The sequence below is a fragment of the Apostichopus japonicus genome, chromosome 16 (assembly GCF_037975245.1).
Source record: "Apostichopus japonicus isolate 1M-3 chromosome 16, ASM3797524v1, whole genome shotgun sequence".
Classification (NCBI taxonomy): domain Eukaryota; kingdom Metazoa; phylum Echinodermata; class Holothuroidea; order Aspidochirotida; family Stichopodidae; genus Apostichopus; species Apostichopus japonicus.
The window spans coordinates 14,055,993-14,073,886 of NC_092576.1; the positions used below are offsets into that span (position 1 = coordinate 14,055,993).

A 17,894-nucleotide genomic window follows, 5' to 3' on the forward strand; every position below is an offset into this window, starting at 1 on the left:
ATTACGAACTGTGTAATTCAGACTTTGTAGATAACAACTGGTTCTATTCAAAACAAGTCAGAGGCTTTTGCATTCATAAAAATATCTGCAATTTGTTGAAACTATACAGAAGCTGATGCTTTCATCAATAGTAATAAATAAATAGTAATAAAAGGTCAAACACGGTCTCAATACCTAAAGCAATAGAGGCCGGAGGGGCGACTTTTTTCCAAAACAGGTTGCAATTGTGTGTAAATAGTAGCTCATGATCGGTCGGAAAAGCTACCGTCATCACCATAGAAATTACTTTCACTTCGAGGTTATACCAAAATGTCTGCATCAATTTTGTGCAATGAAGACATGCCTGTTCAAAATTACCCCGAAGCTTTTCGTATCTTTGGAATCTCTTGAGACATATACTAGCACACTAGTTTGTTTTATGGTTGTATGATCTATACTCCATGTTTGATTGAAGTTTCTGTGACGGCATTAACATCACACAGTGACAATTTCGTACAGGGTGCATCACACGTGGGTTGTAGTTGCGTATATATATATTGTATTGATATAGTATTGATATAGTATTGATATCGTATTGATATCGTATTGATGTCGTAAAGATGTCGTATTGATATCGTAAAGATGTCGTATCGATATCGTATTGATATCGTATTGTATTGATATCGTAAAGATGTATTGATATCGTATTGATATCGTATAGATACCGTATTGATATCGTATAGATATCGTATTGATATCGTATAGATGTCGTATTGGTATCGTATAGATGTCGTATTGATATCGTATTGATATCGTATGGATGTCGTATTGATATCGTATAGTTATTATATTGATATCCCTAGCAGTATTGACCAAGACAATCCTGCTGGGATCGAAGATAAGGTCCTGCAACTTTTCTTTTCATTTTGTTCATACTGATTCACGGAAGTTTTTGGTCTATTACATGTTTAGCGATTATAAGTGATGGCTCACATTGAAAAAGTAAAATCTGTTACATACGATGAAGTGTATATTTGTTTTTACCTCCATGATAACACGGGAAAAAACGCACCGTAGTCTTAGTTGAAAAGAGACACATTTTTTACCAAAAAGAAAATTGTTGAATATCATCATCAGTTGTTTGCAATAATATCCTAAACTATTTGGGACTGAGGACACGAGCGTGGGAAATTATGAATTCAAAGTACGCCGCCTTCGAGTTGCGGTCAACAAACTTCCGTAGATCGAGGAGTTTATTAAGCTCTGCGAACCAAAGGCCCAGGTGTGCGATCGCTGACGTCATAATAAACTACACATTACCATATCGTTCCATTTTAAAGGCATTGAAAACTCGCCCAAAACCATGTGCCGCCCTCTGAAAAAGTTAACTTTCCGTTGCTTGCAAGTGAAGTCTTTTTCGTGTCGCTACAATATGCAGACAGTAATGAAACGTAATACCTTGTTATCTTGACCTGAGATGTCCATGGCTGCTATGTACACAGTGTGTTGTGGGTTTTGACCGTAGCTGCATGTATTGACTGTGCACTAGTGTCTAATTACCGACGGTAGCAAGTTGTGTGTGTATTTTCTGGGATCGATGGCGGTGTCTAACACTTCTGTTACAACTCATTCGAAACTAGGTCAGATTACCGGCATGATACGTTTATTTGAGCGCGATTCTTCAATGCCTTTAAACAGCTCAAGTGCCTCGAATAGCTTTAAAAATAGTTACAAAAGTTCTGTTAATATATACGGTACCATAGAAGTATACATCCAAAACGTTAACAAATTGACACTCATTGGTTTGTGGGTTTCTCGATAACTGATTTGATGATTTCCAGAGTCTAGAATTAATCATGCATGCAAATGCTTTCAAGAGTCAAATATATGAAGTAATTAGAACATATCGTTCCTTCAAATACTATTTCACACGTTTGGTAGTAATTGTAGTATTGTGGAGTTTGGTTCTGGATCTATTATTTTGCACTTTGACTGAATAATCGACCCTCTACATAGCGACACAAAAACTCATACGCTGTATTTCAAGTATTAGGGGTGGAGATGCGCACGGTGACAAAAAGGCTACCGCTAAAATAATTAAGTATAGAGCCCTAGAGCCCGGTGCCTTCCAATCTTAAGATCCCGGTTCGAGTCACTCCAAGATTAACGAATGTCGTCCAGTTACAGAGTTGTTGACAATTGACAATTCAAAATCATGGACGTTAAACATGAATCTAACAGACTGACTTCGGTCAGCTTGCGGCTTTGATAAGCCAATGAGGCTTCTTCGCGAGTTCCTGCTGCATGAGGACCTAACATACATACATACATACATACATACATAATGGAGTCCCACGCGGCAGATCTTCACATACATGCAGCTATATACAGCATCGACAGCATTAATATTGACTGCACTACGGTAAACTTGGTGTTCCTTTCCAAGGGAATAGAACATATCCGAGATTCCCCTTCCAAATCGAAAGTAAACTAGAATATCACGTTATCATCGGTACTGTAGCTTAGGCCATTTATACACATCGAAGATGTGTCGCACCACAATGAATTGCTCCCATTGACTTACACACTAAACTCGTCACTTTCCAAGGCCGCTAGAGAATAGATAGAAATGTTCAACTGACGATATGTCGACCTACCAACCATGTGATAGCTGATGGCTTGGTCACTATAACAGCACATTCAACTTTTTCCACCATGCCAACCGTTTAGAGTTTGAGGTTGATCACAGTGCTCCCCAACCGGGCCATCTTGCCATTTGTCGCTCCGGAATCTTTTTGTTTCACCCAAGGTTTTCTAAAATACCTTAAATCACCTTCAATCCACCAGATATTCAGACTATAATTAGTTTATTTCATCTTCTTCAACATCCAAGCATCAAAAAGAATGGTGATGAATCAGAAAATGCCAAAACATTTTTAATACAGTATGTCACTTGAGGGTTATTTTCCGGCAATGGTTAACCTCTCAAGCGGACATACACTACTCTTATTGTCGTGTGGTACCTGTTACAGTTCTACGGGGTAGAGTTCCTTTATTCTCTATAATGGAACTCTACTACTAAGGGAACTCTACTAAAGGGTCTATCACAGCGCTATCTGAATTTTGCACAACGACTCCACGGCTACCCCATCTATTACATTTGCCAATGACCCTTCCATAAAGATTCATGCCTCTACCTACATAAGTTGCTGGAAATCTTGAGTATGGCTCTCCAACTTGGAAATCATGTGCCTGAAAATGAAGCAACCCACATTTACCAACCGTTACCTTTGATTCCATGGAAACTTTGCTCAATCTTGACATCCAGAGAAGAAAGTTTCCAGGAATGTTTTTGGCATATCAGCAATTTAGAATAATATATCTTTTTTATGGTAGCCCTAATGAAAGATCAGCCATTGCAAACAGACTGAATAGTTCTTTTCATCGTTAACAAAGAAAGGTTATAGATTGTACGATTTATTTTGTTGTTTTGTTAATTAATAGGCAGGGTTATGTGTCACACTTCACCGCCCATTTTGAATTTTCATTACGAACGGCATAATTCAAACTTGGTTTCTATCAATGGTTAACCTCTCAGGCGGACGTGTACTACTCTAACTGTGGTGTGGTACCTGTTACAGTTCTACGGGGTATAGTTTCTTTTTTATTCTCTATAATGGAACTTGGCAAATAGAAGTTCAAAATAACGTTTTGAATAAATAACATCATTTATCACTTTGATATTGGACCAGGGAGTAATGAAAATATTCAATCAGTGTGTGGATTATATAAATTTCACGTTTGTTTCATTTTCTAATTTGTGTTCTGGTAATAATGACAGATTCGCACTATTTACTCATAATCTGTCTATTTCACAGTTCATATAAATATTAACAAAATTATCTTCAATTTTAATAACTCTGTTTTAGTAATTAATGTTTATTACCATACACGTTGATTCCCCCATTGTGTGTTTTTTTATGCGATAAGCCACCGACACTTCATGAAGATGAAACGTCGTGACAACGAGCCTAGCAGATAACAAGCAAACTCTGCCCTGAAGGTAGCATACGCCTATTAAAAGCCCCCATTGACTTACAAACTAAATCACAAAAAGTAATGTGGTCTCTAAGTCTAGATAGAAGTTCTCACTAGCTAAGGGTTACCCATCACCGGATAGCTGACAAGTTGGCCTTTCATGGCACCATCAATTTTCCGTATCATGACCGCGCAGATTTTTGGCTATCAGAGCCTGAAATTGTCGTCAATTGTAGACAAACCTCTTCATTCAGTAGTAAACAATTTTCGCACGCTGCTCATGTGAGGCCTAATGGGGTCTACAATTGCCTCAATTTTGCACCAAGTGTACTTCCATTAAGAAAAAGATCCCGGTTGATAACAGGTCAGGCTTTTTTGGCACTTTTCCTGAAAGAGAACAATCCGGAGGATGGATACAGACTATACGAGTATGCCACCTGAAAGTAGTTCTAGAAAATTACTTATGGTCACCAAGCTTAGACCGCTTACACTGACGTCGAATATCAATTGAGGGTAAGGGGTTCATGAGTGTGTGTGTGTCAATTGCCTTGAAGGTGTATCATGAACAGGGACGTAGCCAGGGGGTGGGGAGCAATGGGAGCGGTCGCCTCCCACCCCCCCCCCAACCTCCCCTTTAAGTACCCCGAAAAATAAAATTTACTAAAAGCAGGAAATATCATTAAAGCCCTCTTTTCAGGCTGAAGAACAGCAAGCGACCCTTTTCAATCTTTTCCCTGAAAGTTCATCTATTACGTATTACAATATACTTATTATTGTTTATTTCCTTCAACGTGGGAGGCATGTTGGGCAAAATTTTTCTTTGTACATTATGTAGCTCATTATGTGAAAATTATCCTTTCAAAATTCTGCTCCCCCCCCCCACTTTCAAATTTTAGGTAACGTCCCTGCACATGAATATGTACCTATAATCGGCATAAGAAGCCTGCCTTCTGCCTTGTGATACACAATTTCTAATTATGACTTTCCGCTGTTCCACACCCTGATGAGCTTCCTCCCTCCAGATAAATCTCACAACCATATCCTATATCAACATTATCGAAGGAGTGGGAACTCTAAAAGGAATGCTATTTGACAAAGGAAAATTATAAAGTTGCCACTTCCTTTGATCCAATCATCTGTTCATGAACAAGCTGTATTGCCATCCCAATGTGGCACCTTCACTGCAAATTTCACCAGAAACAGCCAACAAGAAAGCAGAAGTAAGCCTTTAAAACAAAAACATACATTTTCCAGCGCTAGTCTCACATAAGCTCTATCCACATTAGTGGGTTGAGCTGATAACATTTGGGCCCACCCGACGCAAAATTAAGTCCGGAACTTTTTGGACCCAGATGGTCCAAAATATTTAAGCCTACATGTACCAGCTATTAACCAACAACTGTATACCAAGTTTGGTTACAATCCGACTTAAGGTTGCGGAGTTATTGCAATGTAAAGGTGGGGGGTGGGGCGGTGAGGGGGGTGGCTAAGGTTGGTTTCCTTCTTGTTCAAAATTTGAAGCAAAATTGTTGCTTCTAAAGATTATCAGTGATTGTGAGAAAGAGTTTGAACAATAGTATCATAGAAAAAGAACACCAAAGCATGATAGATTTGTTTCACAACCTTCATTAGTTCTGCCTCACCAGTGGGCGAGACAAATAATTAGACGACATAAATAAAAAAAAAAAACGTTCTCAAATGCTTCACATTAATATTTTTCGAACAAAGATCATGGTGCTGTTGCATCTAGGATCACGGTGCTGATCGCAATCGAGGATCAGGGTGCTCTTTGCACCTAGGATCAGTTTGAGGCAGTTGTCCTTCACAATAATCTTTTCCATACAATTTAAAGATGATGGTTAGGTTGGTATGTCCTTGTATCCCGGCTGCAAAGTAAACTTTCACAATATTGTTGCATACATATCACCAATTCTGACTATAAAAGTGTGTGTGTGCCGGACGGACGGACAAACAGACGAAGAGGGAAGAAATTGATGTTGGTGATGGAAGTCCTCTTAGAGCAAGAGCTTAAACAGTGAAAGTTTTTTTGAAGTGACTCCCAAGTAAGGGGAGTTGGGGGAACCCTCTCAAGACAACAACAAAAAATGGGAAAAAACAAGTTTTTAAACATGAGATGGTGCCATCAGAGGCATATTTAGGCTTTGAAAATATGTTCTATAATGTTAGGTCTGGTGCAAGTTTAAATTATGATCCACTTTTAATTTTTTGGGTGAAATTTAAGAGATTGGTAAGTTTCAAAACCACTTAGTTCAATACAGAAAGTTTATTTAATTATTTGTGTTTGTGTCTTACAACATTTTGACATATTTGAATATACTTCGTTTCTTTAAGAAACCAACAAAACTCCCAACCAATATGGGCATACGAGGCTTATGTTAATGTCTCCCAAGCAGTGCCTGTTCCGGCCCCCCCCCCCCCTCCGATGGGAACAATTAAAGTGAATTTAGTGAACTTCATGGCCTTATAAAGTTGGCTGTCTACAAGTTTATACTGCATCGTGAATTCTGGAGGTCAACTCTTAGTTCGTCGACAAGCCATGTTACTTAGAGATAAATCCTTCCTTCGGTCCGAGAGGTAAATGACAGTCCCATGCCTCGTGCTTCATGCACGCTCCATAGAGATAAAGAGCTAGTGGATCGGCATCCAGATCTTGTCAGCAATACTCATTTACAAAAGTTTTCTCATCCCTTTTCCAGATTTTCTTCTCCTGTATCCTATGTCGACCTCTGAACGATGACAGCGTTCATCAGGTTAGCCTCTCCGATCGTCTGACTCTCGTCGTCCAAAACCTTGTTCGGAAATGTCGTCATCAGCTTGTAGGGGGTGGCTGCGTACTCCGGTCTCGAGCTGAGAGTCGATAGGGTTAAAGGAAAACACCAAAAATCGACTGAACCGAAAAACGAAATTGCTTGAAGCTAACTAAGTACTACCTCTTCCATATTAACGACTCCAATCACATAGGTTTTCAAATGTAGGGTGATTCGACGAAGTAATGTGAAGTCTTGCGTCGACTGGTACCAACATAGAGACACAAGTTCGTGACTCAAATCAAGTCAGGGAAGACACTGTCATACTACTTGACTTTGGCCTTAAAAGATAATAGCGACTCCTTCCTGACTCTTGATGACCAATATACCGACGATCGGATATGATATAATCGCCTTCGAATCGACTGTTCGTGAAACTGAAATTGCCACTGATCGAATAAAGACATTTCTTACTTGATGTGAATGTAAATTTTAGCTAATGGCAAGACGAGTCCATTCAATTAGATAAAAATCTTGTCACTCAAAAGAAATCATACCAAGAACAAACATATAGAGAGAGCAACATTTTGTAAACATTGTCAAAAAAGTCCTCACTTGTTTCTCCCATCTTTGTGGTTATCAAATATTGTGTAGGCAAGGGTTTCTAACACTTTTGAAGAGAGATATTTTGAAGTATTGTTACTACATTCATCACTTCTCACCCATAGTAGCATTCCATTCCAAACATTATGACATTTTTTCTACTCTTCACCTCAAAATTTCAAATTTGTTGATCATCGTGGATACTAGCATTACCAGAGAATAACCCACACTCTGTCCGGGGTAATTAGCTAATATGCAAATTCATGACGGTCAAGCCTGCCTATAGGAGAACAGTCCTCCTCAAGTTCACTCGAGCATTAATAATTTGTTACTTGAAAGCATAATCTACCCCAAGGAATGCCATTACGATTCATCCTTGAGCGCACCTAAATAATTGACCAGCCACCGTATGATTGTAAACACAAGTGCTGTATTGGTCAGCACTACTTTCCTGTGCGAAGACAAATTAGGCTTGACCACTGAAATAGTACAGTGTGTTTAATAATGAATTTGTGCAGAGGAGAATGGCTAGCATTACGAACTCAGGTAGATATATTCAATTCTCCCCTGTTTTTGGCCAAAAGCAGGGGTCTCAGGTGGTATTTGCTATAGGCGGTGGGGAAGACTGGAATGGGTATCTAGGCTAGCACACTTTACACTGTGAAAGGCATTTATTAAATACAGATGGTTATGATGAGGTTAACAGTAACTTAGCGTGTAAATGACAAATTCTTATCTTCGCAAACAGTTTTCACGTTTTCAAGGATACATTGCGATAAATCTTCTGATGTCTCCTACAGTATGCGTGTGGTTGAACTTTCCCGTTAACCTGAAACAGGACGGAGAGAGGAAGATAAAGATAGGAAAATCAATTCAAATTGATATTTAGATGTGTACACACACAAATACATATAATGTTCAAAGGATCGAATTAAAATAATTACATATGGTCATTTCAAATGTACATTTGAAATTAATTGTACATAGATGTACAATGAATATACTTGTAAATTTTGTATGAGTACAAAAAAAATGGAAAAACAAAATGAAAAATAAAATATAGAAATTGTCAAACTACTCTCACACTTGTCTCTTTACTGTAACTACTGATAATTTTCAAAATCCCTCGGGTGATGTCAACATAGGCAATAATGGTCATTGTATCGTTATTTTGCTCTCTTTCTACCCCCGATGACCCAATTTGCTGTTCCGGACCGAACAGAATGTAAGACCTGGTCGCCTGGAGAGACGACCGAGAAAAGTACCTGTAAAGTTTTGCCATGTAAAACTCAGTACTTGCTTCAATAAAACTACAATAATCTATAAACTGACACCGACTACCTTATCACTTTCTGTCCTCCTTTTTTTGCACTTAAGACTTAATACGAAAGATCCACATCGTACTAAGTCTCACATCACCGGCCTCAACAAAGACTTGGGACCCCTTAATAAACTATCAGTTCTACAAACATATGTAATCGGTTCTTTGCTTCTTAATCCGCTTCCTGTATAGTCATGGTCTATTTGGTTTTAATTCCATCAATGCAACTTACACTTATCTAGCGTCATTCTTTCATTGTGTTACATTTTGTACTTTTCATTCGACTGCCATGTACTGCTGACGAAGGTCCCAGGGGGACCAAAAATTCCAATATATTTTTTAAATCTTTACTCCTTATTTGTCAATTATTAGTCATATCTTATTTCTCTGGTTTTTCTCTAATAATATTTTCTTTTGGAGTAAACATGGATTTTCGTATATTTTGATATATATATATATAGATATATATAAATGTATATGTATATATATATGTATATAAACACATATCATTTGAACTTACCTAGATCCATTAGCTAATCTAAGTTGCAGTGTTGTGATTGGTTGAGATGAATCCACTTCCCACGATGATGATGATGATGTTGACCTTGGAGATGACCTAGCCTCTGTTGGGGTTCCTTGTGTGGATGGTGAATTAGCTTCTTGATGCTGGTCGCTGGCAAGTGTCGGTGCAATACTGCAGGAGAAGGGAGATGAAAACATTAGTCTTAGAAACTCGGGCATTTCAGGCTATCGATCTTTAGGCTGCACTGAGTCAATGAGGAAAGCTGCAGTAGCTGTAAAATCCCCTGCAGCAAGGCTGCACTAAAGACTGAATGAAAAACAATACCTAGGAATAATCTATTCAGTTGGTAGTTTTTGTGTAATAGTTTACTTTCACAATAAAAAACAGGCGATATGCACAATCTCACATGGTTTGCTACGTAATGAAATCATCACATGTTACAAAGCAAGACCCTACAAATTATTCCAGTAGGTAGTTTTGATACAAAAAGAAAGCAAAAATGGAAGATGGAGAAGAGAAAGTAGACAGATTTTTGGACAACCTGCTCTAGACCACATCCCGGACGGCCGAGTGTATAAAGGGTATATCTACGTGTATGTTTGTTTCTGGCTGCAGGGGGGGGGGGGGTGAAACTGCCAAAAGGGCAGGTACATATAAATCATCTTCACATGTCTGGAAAAGAGCAGCAAACTTTACTATTCGACTTGATCTTGTTTAATTTTTGGGGGGGATGCTGTGGTACATGTCCATAAACTATTGATACAAAGAAACTCTTTGAAAGTGAAATCTAACATTCAAACAGCGGAAGACCTTTCACCACGAGGGTACTAAACTGAGGTCACACGGATTGAGTGTGGTTTTTCGTACTTTCCAAGCTTGTATCCTTTCCCTTCAAAGGCCTTTCTCTGTTGTTTGGGTGTCTGGTAGTCTTCATCTCTGTGGTCCTGCAGGTCTAAATTCACTTCTCCTCCTTGACCCATTTGTACCAACTCCATTGGTATCTCTCTGGAATAAAAAATCAAATAAAAAATGTCCTTGGGTTGGGTAAGTTGGGTTGGGTAAGAAATGTTATACCTCACATCACCATCTTAGGATAGTTCACAAAGTGCAATGGTTGTGTGTAAGCAGGTAAGTAAATAAATGTTGTGACTTCATGTTACAAACCTCTGGTGGGAAGGAATGCCAGTGAGGGCAGTACACTGAAATGGGTCACATATATGATTAGGAGTAATGTGAGGGCAGTAGACTGAAAATGGGTCGCAGCATCAACCGCAACAAAATCATCTTAGAAGAGCTCACAGAGTGCAATGATTGTGTGTAAGCAGGTAAGTAAAATATGTTTTGACTTCATATTACAAACCTTCTCTGGTGGGGAAGGAATGCCAGTGAGGGCAGTAAACTGAAATGGGTCACATATATGATTAGGAGTAATGTGAGGGCAGTAGACTGAAAATGGGTCGCAGCATCGACCGCAACAAAATCATCTTAGAAGAGCTCACAGAGTGCAATGATTGTGTGTAAGCAGGTAAGTAAAATATGTTTTGACTTCATATTACAAACCTTCTCTGGTGGGGAAGGAATGCTAGTGAGGGCAGTACACTGAAATGGGTCACATATATGATTAGGAGTAATGTGAGGGCAGTAGACTGAAAATGGGTCGCAGCATCGACCGCAACAAAATCATCTTAGAAGAGCTCACAGAGTGCAATGATTGTGTCTAAGCAGGTAAGTAAAATATGTTTCGACTTCATATTACAAACCTTCTCTGGTGGGGAAGGAATGCCAGTGAGGGCAGTACACTGAAATGGGTCACATATATGATTAGGAGTAATGTGAGGGCAGTAGACTGAAAATGGGTCGCAGCATCGACCGCAACAAAATCATCTTAGAAGAGCTCACAGAGTGCAATGATTGTGTGTAAGCAGGTAAGTAAAATATGTTTTGACTTCATATTACAAACCTTCTCTGGTGGGGAAGGAATGCTAGTGAGGGCAGTACACTGAAATTGGTCACATATATGATTAGGAGTAATGTGAGGTCAGTAGACTGAAATTGGGTCGCAGCATCGACCGCAACAAAATCATCTTAGAAGAGCTCACAGAGTGCAATGATTGTGTGTAAGCAGGTAAGTAAAATATGTTTTGACTTCATATTACAAACCTTCTCTGGTGGGGAAGGAATGCTAGTGAGGGCAGTACACTGAAATGGGTCACATATATGATTAGGAGTAATGTGAGGGCAGTAGACTGAAAATGGGTCGCAGCATCGACCGCAACAAAATCATCTTAGAAGAGCTCACAGAGTGCAATGATTGTGTGTAAGCAGGTAAGTAAAATATGTTTTGACTTCATATTACAAACCTTCTCTGGTGGGGAAGGAATGCTAGTGAGGGCAGTAAACTGAAATGGGTCACATATATGATGGGTAGTATACTATTAAATGTAAAAAGGTGAGGGCAGTAGACTGAAGTGGAGCATTGACCGCAACAATATCATCTTAGAAGAGCTCACAGAGTGCAATGGTTGTGCGTAAATATGTAATAATGACACGTTATGACATCATCTACACACATACTCCGGTTGGCAGAATGCCAGTGAGGGCAGTATACTGAAATGGAAGTAATGACAGCTTTGGTAAGGAGAAGAGTATTTAGCATCAACAATATCACCTTAAGACAGTTGACAAAGTGCAGCGGTTGTGTGGAGATATGTAGGTGCATGTATTACATTACAGACATTAGAAAACAGCCACCAAAATACCTTCTTTGGAAAGCAAAATGAGACTGAGGGTTATAGAATGGAATGGGGTCACAGCTATGATAGGGTGTACAGTACATAAATGTTAGCAATGTCATCTCAGAATTAGTGGACAGACTGCTATAGTTGTGTGGGGTATAACACTAAAGATGTATCTAAATCCTATCATACTGTAGGCAATGCCGCTGATACAGATACAACAATTCGTGGAAGACTAGATAACATCAAAGCTGTGTCCAAACAGCCAAAATGGCGACATACCAAGGTTCTTATACAGAGAATCACATCGAGTGGTCAAAAATCATTGTTTCATTATTCATCTACGTAATATACCCAACTCAGAAAGTCATTTTGATACGATACGATGCAGATACTACTATTCGTGGAAACCAAGATAACATCAGAGCGGTGTCCAAACAGCCAACATGCGACATACCAAGGTTCTTATACAGAGAATCTTATTAGTCGAAATTATTATTGCATTATTCATCAAACCAAAAAAATAAACCAAAAATAAAAAGTGTTGCTAGTTCACCCTTTACTGATGGACTTGATAAATTCTTCATTTTCTGGAGATTTAAAGTCTCTCAGGGGACCGCCGTCGACACTAAAACCGTTTTTCCACAACTTCAGGACGATATGCACCTGGGGAGAAATAATTAACAGAGGTTTATAACACGTCACCTGAGATGGTTTAAAAACCTTTTTGTGGCAACAAAGCTGGTCTTGAGTTTGAGCTTTTTCATGTAGCAAGTGGGGGACTGATCAATTTGTTCTGGCGGTCAGAATTTGCTTTGATTTGTATCACATTTGGCCGACCGTGTTAAAATTGGTACACTACTTTTTATGAGACACTGTTACGGTCACTTAATAAATGTTAACAAAAAAAAACCCATCAATTCAAAAACCTTTTGGCAGGATGATTCACTGAGAGAAACCAACTTTTGCAACAAATCTGTCAATTCATAAACAGGGTTGCTTGATTTTTTATCAGTTTTTTATCATTTTTTTCTTCTTTTCAGGAGGGTTAGAGTTACGGGAAAACCTCGAAATGTGTTTTAATCATTTCAGATCACCCACAATGCATTGCTACAACAGCACTTTACCTGGATGGTCCGATACCGGTCGTTACCAGTTTTTCCAAGGTTTTTTCACCGCTTAGCGGAGGGGGGGGGGGGGGAACTGTTTCTCGACAAGAGATCGACTCTTCTGTAATGACTGTTTGTCCACTCAAACATTTCCTCATAGATGTTGTTATTACTGATATCAAAATCCATTTAAGACTTTAAGATATTTCTGTCATTTAGACACAATTTTGTCTCCTCCTGTCATCTTTTCAGTCCAACAAATGAAAGTTAAATTTTTCATTTTGCAAAACCTTTGAAGTTTATTCCATAATTTTCATCTTTTTTACCGGCATAATTGTTATACCACTTCAAGTCAGTTTTCAAGTAATAGGGTTGGGTATTCAAGTAATAGGGTTCGGTTTTCGATTAACCCCGGTTCGGTATTCAAGTAACAGGGTTCGGCGTGCTACCGCCGCAACGTGACAGACACGGTGGGAACCGGATCTGAAATCTTCCGGATGGTATTTATTATCTGACCGTACCTCATTGGATTTGCTTGGCATCGTTCCCACCGTCCCCGGTACGGGCGCCGCAGAATCGGTAGGACTTTCCCCGAGTCTATACGCTGCACCTCTGAAGATGAACGGAGTGTTACCGCTGGTGCCCGGTGTGGCACCAGACGACACCTCCTCTGCACCATGCCTGTCGATGAAAGAGGAGAGATTTGTTTAATACCAGACAGACATCGTCAACTGCATCATGACAAAGAAAACACATTGATTTGTTTGTTTCTTTTGAATTTTTCTTTTACTTTATTTGTTTTTTTGCTATTTTTTTTGGGGGGGGGTGGGGGAAACTGTAACAAGCATTTATTCCAGACAGACTTTTTATTCCTTTATATGACTTTTTATGACTTTAAGTTAAAATGTTTGTACTTACTCTCTAGCTGATTTAAATAAACCTTTCACTATGCTGTCTGACGTTTTCTTCTTCTTTGGACCGACAACTTGTTGTCCACTGCAAAAGCAAACAAACAAAATTATAATAATAGTAATCAGAGAAAAATGTGAGCAAGAAATATGTCAATCAAATGACTGATGGAATAATAATAAAAAAAGGTTAATACATGGTTTCTGGAAACTGAATCTTCTCTGGCCTTTTTGTTTTGAGGGGAGGGGGGTCATTCCCAGCTTGCTTTGTGTATAACAAGGCATAAGGGGACAACAACCCTATGTAGACAGAAGCGACACAACAACGATGGAGATAAACAATTGTTTAACAGCTTAATGAACAGGGAATAATTTATATATACTCAAAACACTATGCAAATTAGTCCAATTGCTATGTAACATATCTAATGATGTATGTACAGTACATAGCAGTTTTTCTACACAGAAACCAAAGTACAGTATATATTTTATATAACAGACAAATGTCAGAGGATTCAAAACTGATACACATGAGTTTAAACAATAAAACTCAGGTAGATGCAAGACTAACTACTTAATCACACATGTATGGGGCAGCTATGTAAGAGACACCGAGCCATTTGAAACCTCCACCCTCTCATTCCACACAGTCACACCCCCCCCATCCCCCACACACGCATGCTGCTGTGTTTTACATTCAGACCCAGGACCCCATTGTTTTTTCCATTGTTCAAAGGGTGGGAAGGAGGGAGCTGTTGGGAGGGTGGGAAGGAGGGAGCCAGTGAGAGGGTTGGAAGGAGAGAGTCGGTGGGGTAGTACTGTACCTGCCGTGGTCTGAACCTCCCGCATAGAACCTCTGGCCTTCTTCTTCGTTCTCATCTTCTCCTCCCTCTGCTTCTCTTAAATCCCCTATCGTAGCAAACCTGGAGCTAAACCAAACAGTGAAGTTGCTGTTAAGAGAGCTAATGAACAAATAATGTCATAATAATCAGCAAGTATTTTTTCGACGCTTAAGCAACCACAAATGTGGGAGAAACCCGCCTAGGGCTTATGGGTTACGACTCACAAATCGGGTGGCTTCCAATTCAACATTCTAACTCAAATTTGGAATCTTTTCCAATTTAGAAAATCATTTCAGATGGGAAACTGTAGATTGCTCTTGGATGAAAAAAACCCACCTAAGTACTATGACCTGGCCGGGTATTGAACCCAGAACCTCCCGATTGCTAAGCCTCATTGCTTAAAATGCTACCGCCTTTATACAATTGGCCACAGCACCGGTTACTGTATATATAGTTGTACAATACTGTGATCATCTTGAACATGTTCATTTTTTTCGGTGACTATGTCCAGGGTCACATAGTCTTTTGAATAATCAGAGCCTAGTCCATGCAATATACATCCCTGGCAGGAATTCACCACATAGAAACCCAAAAAGAAATCAGATAAAAATACAAAGTATTAGCATAAAAGGTCTCAAGAGGTGTCGCAAATATATATAAATGGAAAATTGTAGAGTGTCCATTTTGCTTCACCCGTTTTTGATAAAACCCCTGGAAAAAGTGTTTACCCCTTTTTTTTATTCAATTTTTGTTAATTATTACTCTAATTTAATGCTGCTCACCTCTGTTTTGGTGGTTTGGCTACACGACTAAAGGCAGACCCACTTCCAGCGCTAGGCCCTGCTGAAGGAGGTGGGGGCTCTTGTACATTGGGTTGAGGGGCTGAAGGAACAGAAGGGGCAGTCGATGCCTCCATGGGGGTGTCATCTTCATCGAAGAAACTTGCCAGAGCAACCTGGCATAGAGACAAATATCATGCGTATTCATGAGCTGTAGCCATTATTTTCAGAGGGAAAAACTTGGAACCAAATGTTGATTTGGAAACAGTACCTCTTCTCCTATTGAGGCACAGTCGTGGTCACCAAATAAAATATGCCATTCTTGGTTCATCATGCCAATAGATGTGACTACACTTCCACCCTGCCTTAACGGAGGCTCATTATGTTTACATATTATGTATGAAAATATCACAGTATGTATGTAGTCCATACTTAATTGATCAAAAAATCATCTATCTGTCTATCACCACTGGCCTGCTCACCACACCAGGATGGAGAATTTCTTGGTCTCAAATTTTTTTCCTGAAATCATCTCTGTAGGACTGCATGCATACCTACAACTTTCAATGATCTGTTAGGTTTGATCCGTTTCTTAGACTTGAGGGAGTCAAGCTCACTCAAGAATGGGAGCTCGGTGAATTTGGTCATTTTTCTGAAAACTTTGACAATGCATCATTCTAAACTAATAGAAGAAACAAGTTGGTTCACTAAAACTGAGTCTTTTTCTCAGTAAGCTGTTTTCAACACTTCGATCTGTGTATGAACTACTACTTAATTGTAAGGCTATAAACTATACAATAGAATCGTTGGCTCATAATTGACAGCCTTAAGTTAAGGATTTGATCAATGATGTCTATCAAGTAAAAATCCAAACCACTCAACTGTATGGGTTTTTCATATGTGTAGTTCCTCAGACATGTAATGAGCTCAAAATATTCATTGATCTGTTTCTATGCAACTACAACTGAGCAGAATTTGACCACAAAATTTCTGCCGTGTCAAGTTCATTCATACCTAGATATTTACACATTTGTCAATAAGCTAAACTGTAACTTTTGTGTAGTTATACATCCATTGACTCTGGATGCTGTTTGCTATACTCTGAGCCTTCTAAGCTCACACAGGTCAGGTTCTAGAGAGTAATGGTATCAATTTGAGGTAATTTTGGCTATTTCTAGGGAGTAAGATTTCCAAATCCCACAAATATGCGCAAAACCGAAGGAGGGTGTTAAAAGCTAACCACAATTTGATCAGCACATAGCTAAGTTGGATTCATACTCATGAAATAATTCACTCTGCTTTGCTGCAAAAAGTTTAGGTTGCCTGCTGTATCGTTGCTAGTAGTAGTAGTAATATTTGAAGGTGCGTCAATTATGAATTCTTCAAGTTCTAGGCCTAGTAGTGAGTTGTATTAGTTAGTTAGCTAGGGCTAGCACATGATCTGTTTCATTCCCTGGGCCTAATGAGCCTTGCTACGGGAAGAAAAGTGAGGTGTTTTGTCCTTATCATGACGTTTCGTTCTTTTCGGCTGTCGGATGAAGAGGTACGAACTAGCCTACAGAGTCAAGCTTAGGCCTGTGCTGTCTTGGAGCTGTGTAGCTAAACCTACATTTTCGCGGAAATGGTATTTAGAACAATGCCCCTAGGTGACAAAGCATTATGCGAAATCAGGGAACTTTAAATTGATTTATAATCTTACCTGAAGTTGCCAAGCTGAACTTTCAAGGAAAAAAGTTGCCCTTTCTTCCTCTGCACCAGTAACTCCCATAAACTGGGATATTAATTCACTATGTTGCTCATCTGACATTGTTACCTTTTTTTTCACAGTCACGTAAAACTTTCAATTCAATTTTACCCAAAGTAATTCTATGATTTAACCCTATCAAGTATGGGTGGCCATTTGGGCAAAAAATACGATGAAACAAGAGACAAACAGACATGAACAAAGATGAAAAGGAACAATAATAAGAATGTCGTGCATTACAGATGGACTGAAAGGATAGAGTTGGAACATTCTAAACAAGAAAAGAACAAATAAACAGACCAAAAAGAAGAAAATTAACATGATCACACAGCTAATGATAAGAAAAAGATATACCAAAAGGAACCAGACTAAACAACCAAATTAAAATACACCAAGCCATCGATAAACGGCATGTAAGAGCAAACTAAAGGAAAGTTCGCTCCACGATTGAAAGTTTTCAAAAAGGAACAGCCTGTAAAATCAAAACAAACAGAGGGCGATTTACTAAGCACGCCTATGAGATAATTATAGGAATAACCTCAGCA

General features: G+C 39.0%; 1 protein-coding gene across 1 annotated transcript; it reads right to left on the reverse strand.

The window, feature by feature from the left end:
- Positions 1-6,737: 6,737 nt before the first annotated feature.
- On the reverse strand, positions 6,738-17,498 carry LOC139982249 (NSFL1 cofactor p47-like). The gene is made up of 10 exons (XM_071994902.1): positions 17,305-17,498; positions 15,609-15,781; positions 14,809-14,913; positions 13,995-14,072; positions 13,598-13,757; positions 12,524-12,633; positions 10,100-10,237; positions 9,230-9,403; positions 8,158-8,217; positions 6,738-6,885 (listed from the first exon to the last, which is right to left on the reverse strand). The coding sequence occupies exons 1-10, from the start codon at positions 17,410-17,412 to the stop codon at positions 6,753-6,755; spliced, it is 1,239 nt and encodes a 412-aa protein (XP_071851003.1). The 5' UTR covers positions 17,413-17,498; the 3' UTR covers positions 6,738-6,752.
- Positions 17,499-17,894: the final 396 nt, after the last annotated feature.

What these genes read in the sequence shown, in the direction of transcription:
- LOC139982249 (XM_071994902.1), bottom strand. Translation starts at nt 17,412, where the DNA reads ATGTCAGATGAGCAACATAGTGAATTAATATCCCAGTTTATGGGAGTT. An exon ending in GTTCAGCTTGGCAACTTCAG is followed by an intron (nt 15,782 to 17,304) that starts GTAAGATTATAA and finishes TCTCTATGCCAG; the next exon opens with GTTGCTCTGGCAAGTTTCTT. An exon ending in ATCAGAAGATTTATCGCAAT is followed by an intron (nt 6,886 to 8,157) that starts GTATCCTTGAAA and finishes ATCGACTCTCAG; the next exon opens with CTCGAGACCGGAGTACGCAG.